General features: G+C 46.7%; 1 protein-coding gene across 3 annotated transcripts in view; it reads left to right on the top strand.

The window, feature by feature from the left end:
- Positions 1 to 13,915, top strand: part of ETS1 (ETS proto-oncogene 1, transcription factor) — a 63,582-nt gene extending 49,667 nt beyond the window's left edge. For all 3 annotated transcript variants that reach the window (XM_077756550.1, XM_077756552.1, XM_077756551.1), the window contains 2 exons: positions 11,322 to 11,440; positions 12,592 to 13,915. In XM_077756550.1, the coding sequence (XP_077612676.1) occupies positions 11,322 to 11,440; positions 12,592 to 12,807 (335 nt within the window). In that variant the 3' untranslated portion in view covers positions 12,808 to 13,915. The remainder of the gene's footprint in view (positions 1 to 11,321; positions 11,441 to 12,591) is intronic.
- Positions 13,916 to 16,003: the final 2,088 nt, after the last annotated feature.

The following is a 16,003-nucleotide window of genomic DNA, read 5'->3' on the forward strand; positions in this document are numbered from 1 at the left end:
CCCGTTTTGGAGGAGTCCCAAAGTCTCCGATATTGTGGGCCACTGTTTCTTTAACAAAGTCTAACGACAAATGGTGGAATTGGGTGGTGACTGTTCTGGAATTCCTGCTCTGTCTCCAGTTTGAGGCTCCACCTTTTTGGTCTTTGAAGTCAAATGTTTCCACTGAGCAAAATTCAGCCAGCACGCCGCTGAGGCATCCACACAGGTCCTTGTTGCCTTTAACCAGCAGGCCCTGGAAACTCCCCACAGCTTCTATTGGGAGAGGCCCTGCCAGACGTCCCAAATATTCCTGCTTTTGCCCCCTTGGCATCTTTCTCTTTTCCTTGGGCGGCCTTCACTGCTCTGGAGTGTGAGCAGTGAGTGGTTCCCTGGTAGAGTCTCAGTTCAAGAGACGCCGTACTCCTTCCTTTTCTCCTAAAGCGACTTCCGTGTGACACATACACGTTGGTAGGCCTGTCACTTGGGGATGCCGTCACATGTCAGTCCAGGTAAAACACCCAAGAGGGAGGCCTTCCCAGGCTCTGTAGGCCCTGGTTATGTTTCACGTAGGCGTTAAGAGCTGGGCTTGGGAGCCAGCCCACCTGAGCGTGTCCCGGCTTTGCCACTGACCATGTGTGACCTCAGGCAAGCTAATGTCTCTGTACCTCAGTTTTCTCATCTGCAAAATGGTAGTAATAATAGTTACTGTCTTAGAGGACGGTTGGGAGGATTGAAGGAATCGGTTGTGGAAAGCGTCCAGAACCCTTGCGGGATACATAGCAGGTTACCCCCTGTTCCGTATTATCCTCCAACCTTTTGTCTTTCCAATGTAATTCTATATTCCTTGAGGCCAGGCCTCACTGTATTTTATTTAGAGAATTCCAGTAACTGATGGCTGTGACTTAGGGCGCGGAAGATACATAATATCCGATTAGGTCACTTTGGCCATTCGGCTCAACCCACCTGTGCTGAGCTCCTACTGTGCACTTACCTCTTTTCATGTACGTTACCTTTGTTTAACTGTCACCGACCACCGTACTAGGTAGATTCTGTGATTCTCATTGTACAAACGAGGGGATCGAGGTTCAGAGGGGAAAGAGGTCGAGCCCAGAGTCGTACAGACAACCACAAAGAAGATGCCTTTCAAAGTTTTTCATAGTATCAGCCGATTAGAAGGAGAAGGTCCACTCTTTGTGGCCGTGGTCGTGTCATTTTGAGTCTGCTAAGATGCAGATGTCAAGACAGGATTAGACTTGTAAGAAACGTCTTGGTGTCTGAGAGAGACCCTTGAAGGACCAAGTGGGGTACAGCACGGGAAGGCAGGGCAGCGTTCAGACCAGGCTGCAGGTCTGTCACTGGTAAAAGGAGAGAGGGAAGGGGGATTTGTGTGGGGAAGAGCCTCTATCTGCAGCTCCCTTCTAAGGAGAGTTTGGTCAGGCTCCTGGGGAGCCCTCATGCCAGAGTTGCCCGGTGGAGGAGCTCTGTGTCCCCCAGGAATGAGACTCATGCCCCTACTATGCCAGTCCCTGGGGAGTGGCCCCAGATAGTGTGGCCTCGGTGGGGACATGGTGGATCCATTCAGTCCTGCTGCCTGCAGCCGAGGCCTGAGTAGCACCTTGTCATGGCCGCCACAGGTCTGCTGACTGCCACGTCAGACCCACCTGACGAACATGGGTTGTCGGATAGGCCAGCACAGCGGAACTCAAGGCCACAGCCCCAATGCTCTTGGTGGCCCATTCTAGGCTTCAGAGCTCCATGCCTGTTATTGACCTCAACAAAGCGAATGGCTTTGTCTTCTGTGTGACTCACCTCTCCCTGAGAATCACGAGAGTGAAAGTTGTCCTAAGTGAGTGAATGTGAAACGTTGACAGGAGGCCGGGGTGCTCCTCGCTGGAGAGGTGCTCACAGAGTGCAGCTCTGTGGAGGTGTTTGACATTCAGAGCCAAGGTGGGTGCAGTTTCTTGTGCAGGGCCCCTTAAGGCTAGGCTCTCCGTCCTTTCTTCTTTAAAGGCAAGGCGTAGGTAGGACACCTCAGCCCATCACACGATGGTAGAACAAAATATGTTTCTTCTACCTCCTCACTGTTGTTCCTGTTTTATTTGTTACCCAGCCTAGCCTGGCTACCACACTTTACCCTTGAGGGGCATTCAGAGATTGTTTGCTGGCTAAAATTAAAAAATTCGGTGCTCCAATGACCACTTGGGGGTCCAGCTCACCTCGCCAAGAATTCTAACAGACATGGCTGGTCATTTCTCTCATCCTGGACACGCATGGGAGACTTTAAGTTCCAGAGAAAATAAGTTCCAGAGAGTGCACTCAGCCCACTGAGAAGTACGGGCTTGCAATTCCTCAGATTCTGTGTTCTAATCCTAATCAGCGAGCATACCTTTCTTTCTTCCTGTTACCTAGATACATCATAGGGAGGCATTTGCTTTTGACATTTGCATTGGTTTGACAAAGTGTCTGTTGGGTTTCTAACAAAATTCTCACCCCGTACCCTCAAATCCAAACCCAACCTGTTTCTGGTGACTTCTTACAGCAGTCAGTTACCTAGAAGACAGCAGGAGGAAAAGCTCTAAGGAACCCACTTCCTGACTTGAGCTTCCCCCCACTCTGTGTCCGAATCTGTGTGAGAGGTGGGTCAAGTATGGTTAGACAGAGCCCTTGGGTTTGGAGGAAGAGGTGGCTGTATTTGAATATAGGCGGCCCCTTTAAGAGACCGGTCTCCTTTCTGCTTCCACCCCCACACAGGTGTGCTTGAGCACATGCAGGTGTGAGGAGCCCAAGCAAAAACAAGGGTCTTTCCTCTACACACTAAAGCGTGTAACTGTCTCGTTCTCAGGACCAAGACAGACTTGCCAGGGAGCCTCACTGACGTCTGCAACAGGTGGGGCAGCCCGGCCAGCCTGTCGCCAGCCACCTGGGCTTGCTGCCCGGCCTGTCTTGCCACCGATTAGCTGGACAGGACTTTTCTGCTTTACCTTCAGTTCATGCTGATAGGCTCTGCCTCCAGGTCCAACCTGCCGACGGTTGTGGGCAGTGCTGCTGAGTCCCTCGGTCAGCCCTACAGAATAAGTAGGTGGAGCGTGCTTTGCGAGGAGCATAAATGATTAGGGAGAAAAAGCACATTGGAGGAAAGAGGATCTAAGTCTGTCTGTGGCCAAGATTTCCCCAAACCATAAATGTCTGTGATACTTTCACTTGCAAAACAGTGTGCATCTGCTCTTGTCTGTGCACCTACTTTGAATCAGAGCAAGAACTTCACAGTTATCCCTAACTTTAGCAAACCTTAACTGGTTGTTCTCATGTACAGTATTTTTTTAAATTTTGCATTTATATACTTTAACCTTTCTTTCAGCCTGTAGCTTTCTCCTTTTCCAGAGTGGCCATGTAAAATGACAGTTTAATTCTTGGAAGAATAATGGAATTTTGTCTTGGGCTTTGCTATGTTTAGTTTTTAAAAATTTCATCTGTTTTGCTTGTCTTTCTCTGAAAAGTCTGTTTTTAAAAATATATGTTCTGGGGGCACCCGGGGTGGCTCAGCCAGTTAAGCGTCTGACTCTGGGTTTTGGCTCAGGTCATGGTCTCACTTTTCCTAGGTTCGAGTCCTGCGTCAGGCTCTGCGCTGGCAGTGCGGAGGCTGCTTGGGATTCTCTCTCTCTCTGCCCCTTCCCTTCTCATGTGAGCATGCACTCTCTCTCAAAACAAATAAATAAACAGACTATATGTATATATTTATACACACACACATATGTATATAAATATTTTTTCTGTTGTGTCATTCTTCTGTTTAATTCCGTTGTGTTTTATATTATTCCCAAACTGTCAGTACTCTGGTCACCTCTTTGTGTGTGTGTGTGTGTGTGTGTGTGTGTGCGCGCGCGTGTGTGTGCATATGTATTTATATTTATTTCTTAATAACTGGGACTTAATTTATGTCTTTATAAAGTAGGGAAGAGCAGGGATAACTCTTTCCATTTTAGCGATGGGAAAACTAAAGCCCAGAGAGGCTCAGTTAGTTGCGAAAGATCCTGCAGTGACTCAGGGAAGGTATTAGAATCAAAGTGCCATATGCTTGACCTCCCCACTTAAGGCATCCCATGGGCATATGTACTTTTTAATTTCGTAGGACACTATCCACTCTCTTCTTTCAGTTTTCCACCACCTGACACGTTTGTCTGTTTGTTTTTAATTTTTTGAAATTCTCCTTTCTTTTGGCCTAACGTGCCAGAGACATGGACTTGACATCAAAGGCTGGTTTTAATTGATTTGAGAGCTGTTTCCTAACTTGCTCCCATTGTTAAGTACTGGCTCTTTCAGCAATAAAGTTCGTGAAGTTATTGTCCATTATGTTCATGGAGTGTGGTTTTCAAGCCCCTGTCAGAGAGTGTTCTTTGTGGTTGTACATTGAATTATTAGAACTTATATCCCCAACTGCTGTCCTTGAGTTAATAGCCATTGATATAGGAACTTACTGACAGACCATGTGATTCATTAAACCAAGGCATTGCTGGCTAGTGACAGAATGTACCATATCTAGATCATGTTGGGGATGAGATGAGCTCAGGTTGGGGTGGGGGGCAAAACATGGGCATAACGCAGAAGAAATGGGAAGAAGGTACCCTTTTGGACATAAAACCAAGCCAAAATATCAGTCAGTCTCTGCCCGTCCTTTTCTTTTAAAAATCTGCCTGCTGCTTTGATTGCCAAACAGTCCAGCAGTTATTCATCCTCAGGCAGAAGATGTCTGCCGCTTCAGGGGGAGTTTGGTCCAGGGGGCAAGAAACTAACCGTCAGGGTGTTTCCTGGTCGTCATGCAATTTCATTTCGTAAGGACTTAATGGAAATAGAGAGATTCTGGAATCTTTTGTGAATGGTAGCTTAGAAGGGGGGGTGACAGGAAGGGCGTGATAGCTTAGACTCTGGGGTCACCCCCTCTACTGCCAGAGGTGGGCACCTTTACAGTAGCAGGAGGGGAAGATAGACTTGTGAACAGATGGGTCATTTCTGGATTTGAGGGTTCTGTTTTTGCCATCATCGTTTGGCTGTGGGTAGAGACACCTGGGTGGAAGGGAGGGGCCAGTCAGGCCCGTTCCTCTGTTTTAGGACCACCTGCCAGATGTGTGTTCTTAGGGCAGAGTCTGCCCTTTTGCAAGGGTGACCAACCATGAGAGTTTCATAGGTTAAAATAAACGTGGTGTCCTGCCCATTCTGAGGTATTTGATTTGACTTTTAGAGTCAAGCTGAAGAGATTAACTTCTCAAAGTAGCAGATTAATCCCCAAAGGGCAGGCGGTGTGGTCGTTTTTATTTTGGGGAACATGTTGATGAAACAGCCTGGGAGTCGCTCATGTTGATTAGTCCCAGATCTGGTTTAATAGAGAGAAGCAGGTGGGGTAGCTTTTAAAATCCTTACCCCTTTCTTCAGAGGACAATTGTGTGAGCAGTACAAGCCAGTAGATGTTCACCAAGCACTTGTCCGACATGTCGTACCTGCCTTCGAGAAAATAAGGTCAATAAGATGTAGCCCATGCGCACAGGGAGCTTAACAACTGGAGTCATTTAGCAGCAGGTTGCTCTTTGATTATTGGTATTTGCTGGTGAGGCACCATCTAGGCTTTGAATTGCAACAGTGGAAAAGCACAGTTGTATGCCTTAGGGCATATATTCTAGTGGTGAGAGAGATGGGCATAGAGCAGATGGCCTTGGTATAAATACACCATAATGGAAGGCTACCAGACAGCACGACTGCTCTGGGCTGAGCTCTGTCTGCATGGAAATCAAGACTGATATGTCAGCCTCATGCTGGGGCACAGATAACAGGGTGAGACCTTGCAGTTGAAATGAAAAGGAAAAACTCAAGTCCAGCCCTGGGCCCTGTTCACTAACAGTGAGTCCATTGGGCAGACAGTCCCCAAGCCTAGAAAATGAGAAGAAGTCTACTGACAGATTGCCCAATGGAAGCCATTGTTACCAGAAGAATCATACTAAAATTTGGCACTAGCCCATTGCCATGTATTTAAGTTGCTCACTTGTTGGCGAGCCTGGGTGGCTCAGGCAGTTAGGTGTATGACTTTGGCTCAGGTCATGATCTCGCAGTTCATGAGTTCGAGCCCCGCATCGGGCTCTGTGCTGACAGCTCAGAGCCTGGAGCCTGCTTCGGATTCTGTGTCTCCCTCTCGCTCTGCCCCTCCCCCACTCACACTCTGTCTGTCTGTCTCTCTCTCTCTCAAAAACAAATAAACATTTAAAAATATTTAAGTTGCTCTCTTCTTAGACTCAGAGTAAGGGAACAAGAGCAACAACAAAAATAGCAGGGGATTTTTAACAACCAACCCTCATCAAGATACGTGACGGGCCTTCAAGTTCCTAGACAAGGAAAAGGGACTTAAAGCGTCACCGGAAGGAGTAGGAAGCTGTACCTCAAAAAAATTAGATTGGCGCCTTGGATTTGAAGTTGCCTTGAGGGACCCCACCGGATCCTTCTGCTTCGAAGGTTGTATCACATTCTTCAGATCAGACTGTCGCTGTTGTACTAAGAACTTTCCTCTGGCCCAGAAGCTGAGAAGAACAAAGCAGTGAGAGGAACTGAGGAAATCCCCCTGCTCTAGCCAGCGAGGGAGCTGGGGGAAGGGGGGCGGTGCGGCCCCAGCAAGAGCGTGTGTGGTGCCCTCACTCCTGTGCTTCGTTGCCGAGAGACTCCCTTCTAACAGGGACCCCTCTGTTGTTGTGGCTGAGACTTTCTACTTGAGAAGCATAGTTTCCCAGTGATGCCACCGGATTCCTGATGTGTGACACCCCAGGGCAGCATGGTGAAGGATGCCGTTGACTGCCTTGGGGCCCCCAGACAGGGACATCATTGTGAGTCACGTTGAGTATGTGAACTCCCCCTTCCCATGACTGGCACTATTCTTAGCACCATCTTTTGCTCCCTGGGACAAAGGTCACTGGGAGCACTGCGGAGTTGGGTGGGTGGATGGGGCTGGGCCCAGGGTGAGAGGAGGTGCGGGGAGAAGGAGGAGGAGGCTTTACAGTTTTAGGATATGTTGGAGCAAGGGCAAAGGATGGGGCCCTGCGGCCCTGGAGATTTGGGCAGAGTTACACTGAGCAGTACAGAAATGTCCTGTGGGAAAGTCTAACCAGGAGCGCTGGCCGCATCACTGCCTCAACAATTCTGGGGCCTCGGCAGTTCCCGTGGGCCTAGATGTGGATGCTACTGGCAGGGTAGCCAGGGTAGCCAGCATGCATTCCTAGAGCCACCTCCCTGTTGTGTGCCTCCCTCAGGTGGCCTTGCTGTCTCCTCCCAGACCTGAAATGAAGGTGACAGACACATGGTTGTGGAAGCAATCCTGTGTAAGTCTGGCCACTAGTCCAGCCAGGGCGCAAACCCACCCTGAAACCAGGCCTGACCTGGCGTTTCCAGCTGGAAGAAAAATCCACGTCCTTCCTCTTTACAGCTGCCTGCAACCAAAGGACAATTTGGGGGTCAGGAAACGGGAGGCCTCTTTAGGGGTTTCCTGTAGAGTCCTCTCGTTTGGTACCACCCGCAAGCCTTCTGAAGGGTGCACAGCCACTTCAGGAAAGCCACAGCGAGAGGGCTGTGTGTGCCTGCCAGCGCTGGATGGGCTTATAGGATCTTGCTTCCAGAAGCGAGGAAGGAGGCTTGAGCTGACATCACCCTATTTTGACTTTCTTGTTGTGATATGCTCACCAGAGACATTTCTTCTCATTCAAGCTCCTGTGCTTTTGTTAGGCATCTGGTCTACCTCTTTATGTGTACATGCACACGCTNCAGGCTCCTAAATGTTTCAGGTTTATAATCCTTATGAACAGAGGGAAGTTCACAGTGAGCAAAAGAAAAGATCCATGGATAAGAATATACCTTTTCCACCACCCCACCCGGCCAATCTATGCAGACGGGGATCAAATACAGAGAAAGAGCTGCAGGAGGGATATAGAGCCCGTGCCTCTGACATTTCAATTCAGGAAATGGCCCTGCCAGGAAAAACAGCATTAATAATTCTGTCTGACATCCCTGCTTCTGAGCTGGTTCCACTGACATGACTTAAACTCCCCCTTTGCACTTTCTGGCTGCCCCATCTCAAGGGCAAGGGACTGTGATGTGTTCTCTGGGACTTGGAATATGCTGGCGGCTCCCTGCCAATGACTAGGACTTGCCTGGGTAGAAGTAACCTAGTATGTCCCTCCTCCCCCATCCTCAGCTTGGTGTGCCTAACCCTCCACTCCCCAAAGGCATGTTAAGATGAGTAGTGTGAAAGAGGTCTGAAGGTAATAGAGGGAGGGAGGAATAGCGATGTAACATTAGCCTAATAGTTACCAGAAGGGGGACTGACTCCCTGGGCTGGAAATATCACCTGTGAAGGTGAACACCAAGGTCACGAATGGTCAGATGGTCAGGAGAACCACTAGCCATCCAGTGTCTTGTGTCTGCTGTGAGATGCAAGGAAGAGATTTTTTTTTAAAAGCTAGGTCTTTTTATCATGTGACTCACGTCAACTAGGCAGGCTGATGAGATGCCAGCCTCTGGGTTGTTTCTGTCTGATGACAAAGTAGTACCAAGGTGAAGGGGTTTGGAGTGTCAGACCACCTGGGTTCCATTTGCGGCCATTTTACTTCTGAATGGCTTTGGACAAGGCCAGTGGACACAAGGCACACAGTGTATCAGTTTTCTCTGTTGTAAAACTGGTAAAAGCAAATTTGATAATAATAGTATCTATTCCCTGGAGTTATTTTAAGGAATACATGAGATCAGTATGAAGCAGCCCACATAGTATCGGTGCATAGTAGGTGTACAACAACTTCTAGTTCTTGCTTGTAGTTTTCTCTGTCCAGGGTCTTGAAGCAACTCCTCTCTCTGTGTCCACATTGTGGGGGACTGGCCCAGGAGAAGGCTGCAGACTCCAGGGCTCATTTACATAGCTTTGGAGTAGTTGGCTTTCCCTTGTGATGTCTGTCTTCAAAATAATATTAAGACAGTGGTGTCCTGTTGGGTGTATAGTCATCCTGCATCTCTTCTGGAAATCTGTTCTTTTGCAAGGTTAGTGCAGTTGCTTTTTCTGAAGTTCTTCGCTACCAGAAATTCCATAGTGTTTCTTAATAGAGGTTTGTGTACTTAACGCCTGCCCACCAGGATGGCTTCTCAACGGATTCCTCATATAATGTTGCATCTTGTCCTGTGAACCCAGCCACGCAGTGGTAGCCAGTAACTTTAACTCAACTCCCAAGAAATTTGCAAATGCGTCTGAGCTGTATACTAAATGGCGTTTTAACAGCAGAGAGAAACAGAAGAGGGTAAGGCTTTACTACTGTCATACTCTGGGCTGTTTCTTTGAATGTTAAGTTATTTTGTAGGGCCCACTGAATCATTGTATTCTAGAACATGTGTCAGGTGTTTCTTGCAGGATGGTTTTAAAGAGCTCAAGGTGCATTCTTGGAAGGGCGAGGTAGAGCTGTTCCATCTGTGTTTAGCTTGGGCTATGCTGAGGACACCGAGACTTGCCCTAGCAGGTCATTCCTGGGGGGGTGGGGGGGGAGGGAGGGGGTAAGCCCTTTTTTGCTTGCTTGATGACAATCCATGCCAGTCGCTGTCTCCCTGGTAGTTGGAGTCTGAAGGGCTGGGCATTAGACCCAGCACCAGCATTTTCTCACTGTACCCTGGAGCAAAGTGACATCACTTTCTTGAGCATTTTTCTTTCTCTGCCTTAATAGGATGGAAATAGTAAGACCAGTTGTGCCTCACCTATAGAAAGGATCAGGGAGTGGAGTTTAGGAGTAAGCAAAATGATGCATGCGAACATACCTTGTAGAAGTATAAGGTATAACAAGAGATTACCCTTCTAGATCATAAAGAACATTGCCTTTTTAGACTAAAATAGAACCTAAAGCTTGTTTCCTATTGAATCTCACTTTACTTTGGCTCAGACAAATCTGAAGCTCAGATTAAGGATGAGAGCCTTAGAAAGTCAAGTTTTTCTGTATGAGTTAGAGTGTTCCTGGCTTCCTTCATCTGCATGAACTGGGCCTTTCCCAACCCTACTCTGTCCAGATGGCTTCTAAGATGGTGTTGTAAGTGTAGACATATAACAAACAGCAGAGAAGATTGAACCCATATTTGTTTCTCTGGCTACACCCATAAATTAGATAGGAATCACTGGCAGCGTTGTCATATCCGATTAGAGCGTGATCTTAAAAGGAAATCTATTAGCATAAGTCCTTCAGCATAAGATAAATTGACTATCATAGTATGTCTGGCTTTTTAGAACGGAGATCTTGGCAGTGTTGATGGCTAAGATAAGTGTACGTGCATGTGCGCATGCGCGTGTGTGTATGTGTGTGTAAGTTAGAATATACTATGAGGCCCCTGGGTGGCTCAGTCGGTTAAGCGTCTGACTTCAGCTCAGGTCATGATCTCACAGCTCGTGAGTTCAAGTCCTGTGTCAGGCTCTGTGCTGACAGCTCAGAGCCTGGAGCCTGCTTCGGATTCTGTGTCTCCTTCTCTCTCTGCCCCTCCCCAGCTTATGCTCTGTCTCTCTCTCTCTCTCTCCCCTTCAAAAATAAGTGAACATTAAAAAAAGTTAAGTTAGAATATACTGAACCCATGAAGAATTTCTGAGACAGTCCTCACCGGACCTGTGAGGATTTCCTGGGTGGCAGGCTAATCCCTTACAAAGTGATGACGTTCTCCTTGCATAGTCTGGGTGCCCGCCAGTGGCCTGGGGGGACAGGATGGTAGTGGAGAATATTATGACCTTAGGATGAAAGAAATTCTAAATTCTGTGTCCTTGTTAGATGACCCCAGGGTAGCAATCCTTGTCACTTAGAAGTCAGGGGCCAAAGGCTCTCTACTACAGAGAATTGTTTATGAGCTTTGGCTTTAGATTGGAACTGGCAAAGGTATTCCTTAGTTAATACCCTTGTTACTAATTAAGGCAAAAATAATGACTTGGTTCATGAGGGCACAAAAGATTATGCTGCCTTAGAATATCCCAGAGGACAGATCCAGTATTTTCTTCCTAGAGTTTGCATAGCAACAAAAATGGACTGACCTTTAACCCAATCAAGATGAGATTGATAAGACCATGGTATAGGGTGTGTGTGTTTTTTGTTTGTTTTTGTTTTGTTTTCATTTTTGATAGAGAGTTTTTCACCTTTCAGTCCATTTGAACTCATAGCACCTCTTCTGACATTTGTGTTATATGTTGCGTCTATTCTCTCCAGGCCGGATGGACTGGAGAGGAGGCAGGAGGGGCACGTATAAAGCAGATTCATTGCTGGAGGTGCTGAGCGTCTGGTGTAATGTTTCACAATGCCTTGTGTTTCCAGGCAGTGGACCAATCCAGCTGTGGCAGTTTCTTCTGGAATTACTCACTGATAAATCCTGTCAGTCTTTTATCAGCTGGACAGGAGATGGCTGGGAATTCAAGCTTTCTGACCCAGATGAGGTAAGAAGGGGTCGACTTGTGAGTACTGTGTTGGGGTGGGGGAGGGTGAACTCCGAACAGTGGTTATGTGGGCTTGGGTGACCTGTCCTAAGATTCCAGTCCCTCCTCTACCCCTGAGTACTTGCATGACCTTGAGCCAGTTACATCACCTGCCTGAGCGTTAGTGGCATCATTTGGAAAATCAAGAAAATATCCACAATACCCATTTGGTTTCCAGGATTCACAGATACAATGGGCCCGGAGTGCCTGGCGCATAGCAGACCCCTCATAAATATAGCTTAGCACGTCTTCTGGCCCTGTGGCTCCGTGAATCTGGAAGGGGTCAGACAGGTCAAGAGGTCTTGGAAGATTACTAGAGTTTATTCATTCAATTCATTATTTTATTCAGCAAATGCGTATTGAGTGCTTGCTCTGCACCCACATGTGCAATTCTGAACATGAGAGAATCAAAGACACTGAACAAGAGAGAAGATAGCTCTGTTCTGGCAGACATGAGAAGATATGGTGCCCTGGTACAGAAAAAAATGCTTCCTGTGGATGAAAAACAGCTTAGCTCTGCTCCCCTCCCTCACATTAAATTTCATACTTTCAAAGCGAGAATATTCTACCAATAGCATAAAGAAAGGAGAGTCAATAGTGTTGCTTGTCCTTTTTTTCCCTTTTTTGTCAGTATCAGGTACCTTATCACATAGAGATACATTGTCAATTTCTTTTCTTTTTAAAATTTTTTTAACATTCAGTTTTTGAGAGACAGAGAGAGAGAGCACAAGCAGGGGAGGCACAGAGAGAAAGAGAGATACAGAATCCAAAGCAGGCTCCAGGCTCTGAGCTGTCAGCACAGAGCCCGACACGGGACTCAAACTCATGAACCGCAAGATCATGACCTGAGCCAAAGTAGGATGCTTAACCGACTGAGCCACCCAGGTGCCCCTATTTTCATTAATTTAAAGAATCCCCTTAATCACCATTCTCGCCCAGCTCTTGAAAATTGGAACTTAGAAGAGGCGGCTCAGAAAAAAGATCTTCCATGTGTGCGAATCTCTGTCCATCTTGAACATCATGGGTCACCACGAATGGATTTAGAGGCATATAAGCATGCCTATTTGGAATATCCTGTAGGTGTTTACCCCTGTTTCATTTTTTAATTTCAGGTGGCCAGGAGATGGGGAAAAAGGAAAAACAAGCCTAAGATGAATTATGAGAAACTGAGCCGTGGCCTACGCTACTATTATGACAAAAACATCATCCACAAGACAGCGGGGAAACGCTACGTATACCGCTTTGTGTGTGACCTGCAGAGTCTCCTCGGGTACACGCCCGAGGAGCTCCATGCCATGCTGGACGTCAAGCCCGATGCCGACGAGTGATGGACACCAAAGGGGTCGGGGAAACTCTGCTGAGACATTTCGAAGAACAACCGCGTCGGTCGGACTCTTAATTTTTAAATGTCATTCTATTTTTTAATTTTCCAGAACTCATTTTTTTACATTCAGGGGTGGGAGCTAAGTGGGCTGCAGCTATAATCAATTGTGCGCAGTTGGAAAAAGACAGCCAGGACGTGAGGGGCGGGGGTGGGGGGTGAGGAATTCTTGAGCAAATTTTCAGGAAAGAGAGAAGGGTCTTCTTAGAAGCTTGAAGCATCTGGCTTCAGGGAGGAGACTAATGTGTCCAATTATTTTTAAAAATCATCCATGAAAAAAATGCATCTTGAGCGGTGGACCTATTAGCAAAAGAAGTTGACACGTCAGGAGTCCTGAGACCCATGAAAGACAACTAATTTGCTTTTGTTTTTAGGTCTGGGAGGGCAAAGAAGAAGGAGATTGGATAAAACATTTGGTTTGGGGGATGCACTAAAAACCAAGGACTATTTACCTTTTACTCTTCTTTCGAAACAAAGATCGACTTCAGTGGGGAGGGGCCAAAACAGTTTTTGTGTTAAAAGTTTTATTTTATTAAATTTTGTGCCAGTATTTTTTTTCTTAAGAATCGTCTTAAGCTCTAAGGTGGTCTCAGTATTGCGGTTTCATGCAAGTTTGTTTTTATTTGCCGACTGAGGATTCTGTCACAGTGAAAGGAAACTGTTTATATAGACCCCACTGGAAACGCAAAGTGCTGTCACTCAGATCGGGGATCCCAAATTCATGTGACTTCTGTATGAAGGAAAAAAAAAAAATAATGCTGATTTGGGGACAAGGGACCTGTGCATGTGAATTTCATCTGTATTTTAAAAAATTATCACATCCCTCTTCTTACTTGTCATTAGTGGATTCTCGGGGTTTGGACTTAACGTTGAGCTAAGAAGCATTAAGTCTTTGAACTGAATGTATTTTGCAGCCCTGGTTTTGGACCACAGTAAATGTAGGAGCACTGTTGAAGTCATAGAATGGAGATCGAAGGAGGAAGATTGACTTGGTTCTTAATGGGTTCTATACCTGTAACATACATGACTTGGAATAAAAGCTGTGTGCATGGGCATTACCCCTCAGGCCTTTAGAATTAAGTCCTGAATGCATGTCATTCCATACCAACACTCTACACTTTCTCCTTTGTGTCTGATTTTCCTGGCATCCCACATTTATTGCTTACCCCACCCCACCCCCAGCCCGACCCTGTTACTCCGTAGAGAGAAATGTACAGCTTTCCAATTGGTGAGTGAAGGAGCAGTGGCAGAGGTGACATGAATTCAAGAGCGTCTGAGAAAGCCATTTAGACGTACTGAGTTTGGGGAACAGTGGAGATCAGGATTGCATATAAATAAAATGTGGCTTGGCCGTCTTTGAGAGAAGTACAAGGCTTTCCTTTGAAGAGTCTGAGCTAGTTGAGTCAGATGTCAGGTGAGGCTGTGTATGCAGAGTGAATAGTGCAGATACTATGAGAGCCCTGTGTTTGGATCAGGGTAAGTGAAGGTTAATAATTGCAGAAGAGAGAAATGACTTGAAGGCAAAGGAAACCTAAGAAAGGGAGCTTGGAAAATAAGGGGGTCTGTGAGATTCGAATATATTTTTTAGTTCCTTCAAAGTTTAAAGAGCAACTTAATCAGCTGGGGCAGTGGTGAAGGGTGGCCTGAAAATGTGTGGATTTATTCCNAAGACACATACACACACACACACACACACACACACACACAAAGAATCTGAGGAGGCTCCAGGCTTCGAGATGTCAGCACAGAGCCCGACGCCAGGCTTGAACTCCCCAACTACAAGATCTGACCTGAGCCGAAGTCGGATGCTTAACCATCTGAGCCACCCAGGCGCCCCATGGATGCCTGATTTAAAAGGATGATGACAGAGAGACAGCTCTCGCAGACTTCAGTGGGAGAGGCAAAGAAACAGTTTAGGTGGGCTTCTCAGGGCTAGCCCTTCTTGGGCTCTGGCTGAGAAACTGGAAGTACTAACTATCTGCTAGTTTATCTTCGAGAAAGTGGATTGTTTATCCCCAGGTCCTCTTGCAGACGCTGAATGATCAGGAACTTAGCTCTGTGATTCATGCATTTCCTCATACTGATAAATCGGAGCATCCACTTGGAAAGCAAAAGCAGAATTGGCCCAGCTGTGTATTTTGATCTTCCGGATGCAGGTGCCTTAATGAAGCTCTGAAAATATTTTAGGAGCTGCTCAGGGAGTATTAGGCGGAACTGTTGGACTACATTGTTTTCTCTTAGGTTTTGTGATCTTTTTGGGGCACTGGCAAAGGGGTGTGTGTGTGTGTGTGTGTGTGTGCGCGCACGCACGCGCATGTGCATGTGCGCGCGTATGCATGTATGCATGCATGTGTGTGTGCCTGCAGACATGCAAAACTACAGCTGAGATAATGCCCGGGTTTTTCTGTTAGGTCTTTCCACATTTCAGTAATGAATGGGCAAGAGTAGAACCAAGCCAAGACATCAGCCATTGCTTTCTGTTTGCAACCAGGCTTAACATCACTTTTCGCCGTGTATCAACCTTTCCAATTAAATGTATGCTGAAAACTCCCCTTGTGTGAGTGTGTCTAAGTCCTGCAATCATTCCATAGCAGATAAGTGATAAGAAAGTGCCTCCTTATGCTCCTCACCCCGCTTGTTTGCTAAGATGCCTTTCGTTCGAGGTCGGCCGTTTTCAGTATTTATAGATAGTGTGCTAGTTAAGACAGCTTTGTCAATCTGGCCAGATGTTTTTTCTCTTTCTGTCCAGAGGCCAGAGACCATCCCAGGAAGAGTGGTGGGTGGTTTATACACTGGAAATGTAGCAGAATTGTTGCATTTATGCTTTTTCAAAACACATTAACTTCAGAGGAAGGATGGGCAAATCTGGTTTAGCTGGTGAAACCCTTATTTTCCTGGAGATGCCTTAACCCATGTTGGTTTTGGCTGTAGGGTTCAGGGTCACTTTTGTTTCCTTCTCCGTGCAGGGGAGGGACTTCCCTACACAGAGCCCTGGTTTTGTGGCTTTGGGGGTTGGAGGTAGCATTCAAAGATCAGATATGCTTTTCCTCACTTTGGAGGCGAACACTCTGGGTTTTAGAGCATTAACCTGCCTAATCTTCGTGGTGAAAATTATACCTTCTCTGTTCTAGTCATGCTGTGCA

Source organism: Crocuta crocuta, unplaced genomic scaffold, assembly GCF_008692635.1.
Source record: "Crocuta crocuta isolate KB4526 unplaced genomic scaffold, BGI_CrCroc_1.0 scaffold172, whole genome shotgun sequence".
NCBI lineage: Eukaryota > Metazoa > Chordata > Mammalia > Carnivora > Hyaenidae > Crocuta > Crocuta crocuta.